At 40.8% G+C, this 9,378-nt stretch overlaps 1 protein-coding gene across 1 annotated transcript; it reads left to right on the top strand.

The window, feature by feature from the left end:
* The first annotated feature begins 1,437 nt into the window (after positions 1 to 1,437).
* Positions 1,438 to 6,991, top strand: arid6 (AT-rich interaction domain 6). Its single transcript, XM_061733966.1, has 6 exons — positions 1,438 to 1,566; positions 1,786 to 1,943; positions 3,430 to 3,482; positions 3,925 to 4,022; positions 4,171 to 4,318; positions 4,479 to 6,991. The coding sequence occupies exons 2-6, from the start codon at positions 1,799 to 1,801 to the stop codon at positions 5,856 to 5,858; spliced, it is 1,824 nt and encodes a 607-aa protein (XP_061589950.1). The 5' UTR covers positions 1,438 to 1,566; positions 1,786 to 1,798; the 3' UTR covers positions 5,859 to 6,991.
* The last annotated feature ends 2,387 nt before the right edge of the window (positions 6,992 to 9,378 follow it).

Here is a 9,378-nt window from a genome sequence, read left to right on the forward strand (position 1 = left end):
AAAAGAAATGGTGATGAACAAGTAGAAAATCCTACCAAAAAGAAAAGCAAAAGCTTTAATCGCAAGTACGACATTATGTATATAAAATACGGATTTGTTGCAACGGGCGATTTGGAGGCGCCAAACCCACTATGTATTTTATGTGGAGAAACGCTCGCCAACGAAGCAATGAACCCATCCAAGCTTCAAAGACACTTAAATACAAAACATCCTTCTCTCAAAGACAAACCAGTGGATTTTTTCGAAAGGAAAAAACGTGAGTTACATTTGCAGAAGCAAGTTTTAAAGGTCACAACATCAGCTAACGTCGCTGATGATAGCCTGCATTTTAAAATGCATAGTTTTTTTCTAAAATGTTTATTAAAATTGACATAAATTGTCAACCGGTCCCTGAGCTTTTTGTTTATACTTCTGCTGGTCCTTGGCTCAAAAAAGGTTGGGAACCCCTGGGTTACACAATACAGGTTTGTTAATCCAGTTTAACGGCCTCAAGTAGCAGAAGACAACTGTAATTAAGCATGTTGAAGAGCTGTAAGCTTTAACACAGCAGGGATCACACTACCATCCATATCACCTCGGAGAAACAACTTTTTGGAATCAACATTTCAGAAATGTGATCTAATAACACATCCTCTTTATCTAGTAGTAGTAGTAGTAAAGGCTTTCCTCTGATTACTGATTAACTTATTTCTCACACATACAAAATAAATGAATATAGTGCTTATCATTTCAGGAGGAAATGATAAGCACTCCCCTGATTGCTGGTTTCCTCATTACTTTTTGGAGTGAGGGACGGCCTCCTGAGGACCTTCTATGACTGTGGTGTGGTGGCGGAGAGGAAGAGAATGGACAAAGTGGTGAGGAAAGCCGGCTCTGTCCTGGGCTGCAGTCTCCATCCTGTGGAGGTGGTGGGGGAGAGGAGGATGGTGGCTAAGCTGTCATCCATCATGGACAATGTCTCCCACCCCCTTCATGAGACTGTCAGAGCCCTGGAGAGCTCCATCAGCGACCGGCTTCGTCACCCGCGATGCGTCACTGAGGGGCATCGCAGGTCCTTCCTCCCCGCTGCCATCAGACTGTACAACCAGGCCTTTTTTTGCACTGTTTATTTTCTTTCTCATACTGCACTACTTTTATTTCCCTTTCACTGTATATACTGTTTATATTTTGTAATTATATATTTTTTACTTTTTTATCCTTCTTTCACTGCATGTGTGTGTTGTGTGTACTGCTGCTGCTCAAAGTGAATTTCCCCACTGAGGGAGGAATAAAGGACAATCTAATCTAATCTAATCTACTCTGTCAATTTGATGGCTCCAGGACTACGTTTTGGGGACATGCCCAGGAGCCAGTCAAACTGGTCCGACAATACAAATCTCAGCAGGAAGTCATAAGAATAAACACAGCCTCTATTAGTTTCCCACATTGTCACCCAGACGCAAACAGAGATTGCTACCTGACGTGATGTGACATGAGCAGGCAGCGGTAGTCAGTCTCCTTTGGTTTCTTTCTTTTAACATACTCTTATTCTTTTAACACACTCTTATTCTCCCACAGGAAACACAGGTAAGGAAAAGATTTCTGGAATTAGAAGAATTAGATCTTTTTAAAGATTGGTGTTTGTAGGTATAGTTTGTTTCTGTTAATGCATGAGCACATTGCACTCAAGCAGATTTAAAAACTTAACAGCTTCTCTCCATGCTGCTTTTCATGCAGTAGGTTTGTAAACATACAGCACTGGACATTACTCAACTGAAAACTCTTGACTCTTAATTTGGTTTTCAGGGGCGACAGAAAAATGGCACACACAGAAGTCCGAGAGGAAAAACCCAAAGACCCAATGGAGGACATCACGGAGGAACAGTTCCTGAAAAATCTATACCTTTTTATGAAGAAAAGAGACACTCCGATAGAGAGGATCCCCAATCTGGGCTTCAAACAAAGTATGTAAACCTTTGAGCATATTTATTTACACATCACATATACCCGTACTGGACTTTAAGAAAAATATTTACAAAAAATGCATTGTTGTTCCAAAGTTCAGATGTAGCGTCCAGTTTCAAATATGCTGTAATCTGAAGAAATAATGAACAAAACAACTTTAAAAATTAACAAGATGTGCAGCCGCCTAAAAATCAAACAGATGAGCACACCTCAGGCTTCTCAGATGCAGCTACTTCTTCTCCTGTTTATGTTCCTCTAAAATGAATATTTGGTATCTGTGTAGACCAGAGCCAGCAACTTCAGCCATAATGACCTTTGATGAGGATATAATTTTTTAAAGGGGTTTCTTCAAAATATTCCTCTTTCAAGATGAGAAAGGAAAAGCAACTGGTAGCTGATGTATTTGACATTTTTGAAATGTTTGAATAATTTTAAAATCCTGACATGACTGTACTTTTTGCATAAAATAGTAATATACCAGGACAGGACTCCATGAAGGAGTTCAAATAACCTAAACAGGCACATTTCAAATTAAATAAGTATTAACAAATTAGAAGTGAATCAAAAATTGTGTTTAATTTGGTTTCATTTCAATTAATTTAGTTTCAACTTAAGCTGAAAATTAGAAAGTAGATGCTTTAATTTAATCAGTGGAATACCTGGAAAGTAAAAAAATTATCCTGAGAGAATCATGGGAAAATACAGCTTTTGTAAAAAAAAAAAATTCCCTCTCATTATGTCTCTCAAATGGGGTTATTCATCACAGTAAAATGTTATGGTAAAAAGAGTAAATATAAGTTTAACGGTTTCAGTGTGGACAGAGAGCGTCCGATGTCACGCAGCTCGACGCGATAGTCGGACGCTCAGATGCATTTATGACACGGTGTAAACGGATCTTAAAGCCTGAATTACGGTTCTGCGTTAAATCGACACGTACTCTACGCCGTAGGCTCTGCGTTGGTGTAACGCGGAACCATAAATCAGCCTTTAGTCACATCGTCTTCAAATAGGAAGATTTAATTGAATTCTAAACAGGTACACCAGTTATTTACTCCAATTCCTCATCTATCATTTCTTATGTTACAAGACAAATGAATCATGTTAACTGTAAAGAAATCACAACACTGAATTTTCACAAATGGCACCTTTATTGTTAAAAAAAAAAAAATAACATAAGTTGTATATAAATAACATTTATGCACCAGATTCTGAACAGCTCGTAAAAGTCACATAACACTGGAAGGATCCTCCGGGCAGGGTGAACAGTCCCTGCATAATTTGGCTGCTTTCCTCCTTCCTCCCTCCTCTGTGTTGGCAGGGTGAGGGTAGACCACTTTATATATGTTAAAGCAAGAAAAAACGTCTTTTTCATTATAGGTCCCCTTTAAATGATGGCCAGCATTCACACAATTAAGTATTAAAATGAAAACCGTTTTCTATATTGCCATAAGTCATTTTAATAATGTATTTTTTCCCCTTTTCCAGTTGATTTATTTGTGATGTTCAAGACTGTCGGTGACTTGGGAGGCTATCATCAGGTAATTGGATGATGTTTTCATTTCCTATCACATGTGGTTTCATCATCATTCTTGATTTCAATATTATCAAAAGTATTTCAGTCTGTGTCAACTGTTACAGCAAAGACTTCAAATGCTTCATTTAAGCAAAACAACAATTTTAAGGAAGCATTTTTGGCATCTAAAATCTTTGGTTTATTTGACGGATGAACAAAACTTAAACCCCTCAGAATCAGAACCTGTAAGTGACAGTCAGGAAAAGGTGGGAATTTAACAGCAGCGGCGAACCTGCGGGTGTGAAACAACCACCTCCAGCTCACCTCTAGCTCAACTTGGTTTTACGGGAGGAATGTAAAAGAGCAAGCTTTGTCTCTGCAGGAAGAAAAGTATCATAGTACGAGATGATGCTTTCCCCATGTGTAAAATAGCCAAACCTTGAGTAAGCAACCCTGTTTTACGCCAGGTCACTTCTCATCAGCTGTGGAAGCAAGTGTACAGCGTGCTGGGGGGGAACCCTCGGAGTACAAGCGCGGCCACCTGCACCCGCAGACACTATGAGAAGTGAGTGTGATCATTCATGTGCATGTCATCGGGCTGTGGGTCCATGGTGCAGTTCCTCAAAGCTTGTCTCTGGTTCTTTTGGTGTTGAATTGTGCTATATGAATAAACTTGCCTTGCCTTGCCTTGCCTTTTTGTGCTGGTGGTGTAGGCTGCTTCTGCCATACGAGTGCCACTTGAAAGGAATAATGATAAGCACTGCGCCGCAGCTTCCACCAAGGCCCTGTCGCTACAGCACAGACGAGGACGGCGGCCAGAGACACTCCAAACGGAGGCTGGTACCGGTGCACATGCCTCTGGTCAGTCATTTCAAACTCACACAAGATTTCTTTATTTTACTTTTTTTTGGAAGAAAGACAGTATCTTATGAGTGACATTTTCCAAGTCAGATTGCCTTTTTTAATTTTGAGAAAATCTGAATCATAAATTACTCATAAACCACTTGTGTGTTCCCCACAGAGATTCCAGAGCATCCAGTCAGACCCCAGCAGGAGTCTGTACCATCTGCCTCTTCACTACCCTCACTATTACAACCCAGGACACCCACTCCTCCCCTTGTATGGTCTTATCCCGCCTACATCACTACCGTCACATGGCTCCCCTGTCCTCAAGCCCCAGTTCCCTTTACAACCACCTAATCTTTACCCAAGGCACCTGGACTCAGCAGATGTGGTTAAGGAGCCGCTGGAGCAACTGCGCTACCTGGCAGAGCGTTACAAAACCTCATCTGGTCTGACGGAGCCTCTGACAGAGCCCCTGAACCTGAGCGTGAATGCCCAGGAGACCAACAGTAACCCGGTCTCGTCCTTCTCACCTCTGTCATCCAGCAAGAATCCAAAGTTTTTGAACAAACCCTCTACACTGTACACCTCTCACCATTCAGGATCGCTGAGACATGAAGGATCTGAGACACAAGGAGTTGAGGAAAGTGAAGAAGTCACAGCCTTTTCATATCATCCTGAAGAGAGAACGGCTCAAGTTGTTGAAGTCAGAGCCTTCCCACCTTCTGGGAGCCCTATATGCATCTCTCCTCCGACAGTGGAAGCTGACGAATATACCTCTGAAATGGAACAAGGACCCAATCTTCCAACAACAGACTTTCCAACCAGGCCAGCAGAACACAGAGAGCGGAGTCAGGAAACAATGGGGTTAACTTTCAGCCATGAACTGCACAGCCTCCCTCAACAAGAGGAAGGCAGGATGGAAATAGAAGTACCGCTATCTGTGTTCCGTAACTGGCTTAAGCTGTGCAGGTCTTCTGCCATGTTGCATGAGCCGAAGGACACTTGTCCTTCTGACCACGAGGAGATCTTGGGACAAAGGAGCGGGCCTGGTGCAAACATCCATCCCCCAAACCTTATGTTTCACGCGAATCGCCAACATCTGAGCTCGGCCGAAGATCTGAGCATGAGAGATGAATCAAGCCCAGTGTCAAAAATCCAGAAAATCAGTCACCAGCACGGTTCCAGCCAGGAGCACATCACCTTTCACAAGCGTTTACCTTGGGATGAAGGTCAGAATAATGCTTCCAGCTGTGAACTCTGGCCACCTCATCAGCAAGATATGGATAAGTCGCGCAAATTCAACTCCATAGACTTCTGGGATGCTTATAAAGAAGAGATCCTTGCACCCTTCAATTCACCGAGGAGGGGCTCTAGCCCCCTGGGAGCTGCAGAAAACTTTACCTCTAAATTCAATTACGAAAACAAAGTTACTGGAAGGAAGACAACAGAGATGGAGCCATCACCACTAATGCTGAATCCCAGCTCTACCTCGGTGCTGCACCTCACCACTGACGAGGTCGTGAAGCTGAAGAAAATCATCTCAAACTCATCATGAAGATCGTTATACTAAGTGTGTTCACATTTGTAGCAACTGCATTCACTTAGACCTTTCAACATCCGACAGGCCAAAAGACAACGCAACAAATGTGGAACAAAAGTTTCAGCATTATCAGACAGATGCGTCAGTCCATCTGGACTTGGACCGAGACCCTCCTTTCCATGGGATCTCTTGTTTGGTTGTGTCCTACCATATGGGAGGCAGTGTTTGCACATTTTATACCCAACTTGCCGATGTTCTGTTTTTCCAGCGTGAATGCAATAATCGCAAACTAGAACGAGACCCCAAAATTGAGTTTTGATCCCAATGATCTGGTGAACTGTGGTGTAGTCCTCGTGTGGCGAAGGCACAGCAAACCAAGACAGGATCAAAGGGGCCACAGTTCATTTGATTTGCAGCATTGTATTTTCAGTAGACTTTGACTCCTGAAGGACTAAAGACTGATGGATTTGCAGACAGACAGAAACCTGATATCGAAATATATCCAACAATTCTCAATTTTCAACTCAATTTTCATTGTCTTTCCTCCTGCTTTTTAGGCGTGAAGTCAAACTCTTGAGAACAAGCTTATTTCAATAATGAAGTCAGACTGACATCACAGCTGCACATGATGCAGATTAAAATAACTTGAGGAAATAATTTGCCGTCAATCTCCAAAACCGGCTTAATCCACAAGGAATGTGCTTCTCTTTTAGTCCAAGAACACAGTGTTATTTTAAGTATTGGGATTAGTTGTGTGTGATTGGAGGTACAAACACGTCATAGTGGCTGGATTTGACAGATACATTGAAGTTATTCATAATGAGTTGTTTTCATTCTCAAAATGCAAAATAAATAAATCAGTCTCCCGTCGCTCCATTTTTGTTGTTAAAGTAGCATTAGTAGTGGCAAGAGTTAACAGTTGTCTCGCAAATGTTATCATTTTATTTGAGCGCTAATGCATGTCAGAAATATACCTTTGACAAATTAAATGTAATTAATTTCATTTAAAATCATTCACATCATGTAGCAAACCCTGATTTGAAGAAATTGTGCATTACTGACTTCTTTTTTTTAAGGTTTTCTGTATAGAAATGATACTTAAAAGTTTAAGGACTCTTTTCTCCTTTCCTGTTTTTAAATAAATCTGTTGACACAATAAATTATTGTTTATCATGATTATCATGCTTCTTGCCAACCATTTCTGTGTTGAAGTTGTTTCTTTTAGTAATTTGGCGCTTAGATAATTACAGGGTGGTGATACAGAGGTAAACAGCACAAGATAATAATAATATTCCACACAGGGCAACATTAATACACTTTAGTATTATTATCATCATCATCATCATCATCTTTATTATTATTAAATACTGGATTATTTTTGTCTGAATAGTCGTGTCTGGCCTTAAGCACTAATTGACACGAATGAGGGAGGGAAAATAACCTAAGAAAATAGTAAACTGAACAGAGAAAAAGCTATTTTTGTTTCCGAGAGCTTTGTTTTTATTGACTTTGCTTAAACAATACACGTGGAAGCTGCTATAATGTTGCGGTGATTGTAATTACCACCCTCAGGACATATCAGTATCTGTGGAATCTTCTGGTGCGACAGCAACGCGGATGCAGACACACCCGTCACTGTGAATTCAGGCTGAATATTACGTGCCAGTCTCCTATCAATAGCACAAAAGTCTTGTGAATGCTATTATAGTTAATTGGATTTAACGAGTCTTTCCTCTGAAAGGAGCTTAAACCATTAACAGATGCAACATTGTGGCTCGGGCCAGGAGCTTAACAGCTGATTCCACTGTTTCCCAGCTTTGTGTCGTTCATGTGTCCACTTGTTCTTTCTCTTCTGCCATTAATTGGTGAGAAATAAACTGATAATGGTGCTTGTGAGATATCCCTGAGGCTTATATGGAAAGTTTATAACCTTTTGCAATAAAACAGTACAACCATTTGCCAGGAGTGCAGGAGAAAAGATAAAGTCCTTTATTATCCAACAAAAAGAAGAAGAAAATCAGAATATCCAAAATCCAAAGGCAACAATTAAAGAGACAGAAGGACACAATGAGGAAGCAATAATAATAATAATAATAAACAGACGGAAGTGACGGAGGACAGACAATACCTTATATATTCACAAGGGCTGACGAGCAAGTGGCTAAATGTGTGCAGATAATGGATGCCTGCTACAAAGTGAATCAATCTCCACTGATGTTACATTAAAATGCACAACGTTCTGGCTGTGATGAACAGAATTACAGCCTGAAACTTCATGGTTTTCATAGCTGGGCTATGTGCAGTGGGGGAGGTTTTATGTACGGCATAAGGTAACATTTGCAGGCATAGTTAGAGCTGTGGTATTTTGAGTGACAGCTGCATTGAAGTGGATCGTTGGCATTTTGCTACTTAGTGATCAACACCTTCTTGACAGGACTTCTGAGCTGCGGATAAAGACAGAGCAAAGTATTCTTACTGTAAAGATATATATATATATATATATATATATATATATATATATATATATATATATATATATATATATATATATAGCTTGTTGAGAAGTTAGTTGGACTATCAGGCTACTGCCATCAGCTCTGAGTTGGCCTGGAAGAGTCTAAATTAGATAAATTCATCCTGGTCCAGACAAATCAATAAGTGAATTAAACACTCATCTTCTGAGTGAGTTTGAGAGAAAATAAACATTATCCCTTAACGAATGTTTGATCTTTTTTCAAAAAAATGGATCATTGTCTCATTTCAAATGAGTGGTTTTGCATATGAATCATGTGAATCAGTGGTGACCTGGGAGTGGGAGGAGCCTGTGTGCGCACACTACTGGCAACCGAGTGACTCGAACGACTCAAAGACCCAATCCACTTTGGTGACACCGAGTTTCCCATCACTGACCACTGGCCCACATCTTCATTAAACCACAGTGAATTGGAATCCCATCCTGCCAATATGGCACCAGTGAGAGGTGTGAAAAAAACTGCTTTAACCCAACTCTTCAGAAAAAAACTGTAGGTGACATCACGGGAGGTTGTTCAGTTATTTTTAGACATATATCAGGGAGGACAATGAAGGTTGGAGGCAGAGAGGTAGCAAAAAAACCACAAAAATCTGGTCCGTCACGGCATCAGGCCTCGGAAGCCTTCGGGCCTGAAGTAGATGGCCTTTGTTACATCTTACCTGTGTTTTGTTTTATTGGACAGATGGAATGTGCTCAGGAATTGTGTCTCGTTGGGATTTATTGCTCCTAAACATCCGGTTACAGTACAGTACAGTGAGTTATGTGAGTTATCTTTTAGCCGTCTTCAGCTGGTACAAAATGCAGCTGCCCGTCTTTTAACAAACACAGACAAGAGCATCACCACGGTCTCCTATTCCCTTCACTGGTTGCCTGTTCATTTTAGAGTTAATTTTAAACTTTTAATGTTTGTTTTTAAAGCTCTGAACGGCCTGGCCCCTCATTTATCAGAGCTTTTAACGGTGCGTGAGCCTGGCAGAGCTCTGAGATCCTCCAACCAACGTT

This window comes from Cololabis saira, chromosome 11 (genome assembly GCF_033807715.1).
Source record: "Cololabis saira isolate AMF1-May2022 chromosome 11, fColSai1.1, whole genome shotgun sequence".
Taxonomy (NCBI): domain Eukaryota; kingdom Metazoa; phylum Chordata; class Actinopteri; order Beloniformes; family Belonidae; genus Cololabis; species Cololabis saira.

What these genes read in the sequence shown, in the direction of transcription:
- arid6 (XM_061733966.1), top strand. Translation starts at nt 1,799, where the DNA reads ATGGCACACACAGAAGTCCGAGAGGAAAAACCCAAAGACCCAATGGAG. An exon ending in CAATCTGGGCTTCAAACAAA is followed by an intron (nt 1,944 to 3,429) that starts GTATGTAAACCT and finishes CCCCTTTTCCAG; the next exon opens with TTGATTTATTTGTGATGTTC. An exon ending in ACCCGCAGACACTATGAGAA is followed by an intron (nt 4,023 to 4,170) that starts GTGAGTGTGATC and finishes CTGGTGGTGTAG; the next exon opens with GCTGCTTCTGCCATACGAGT.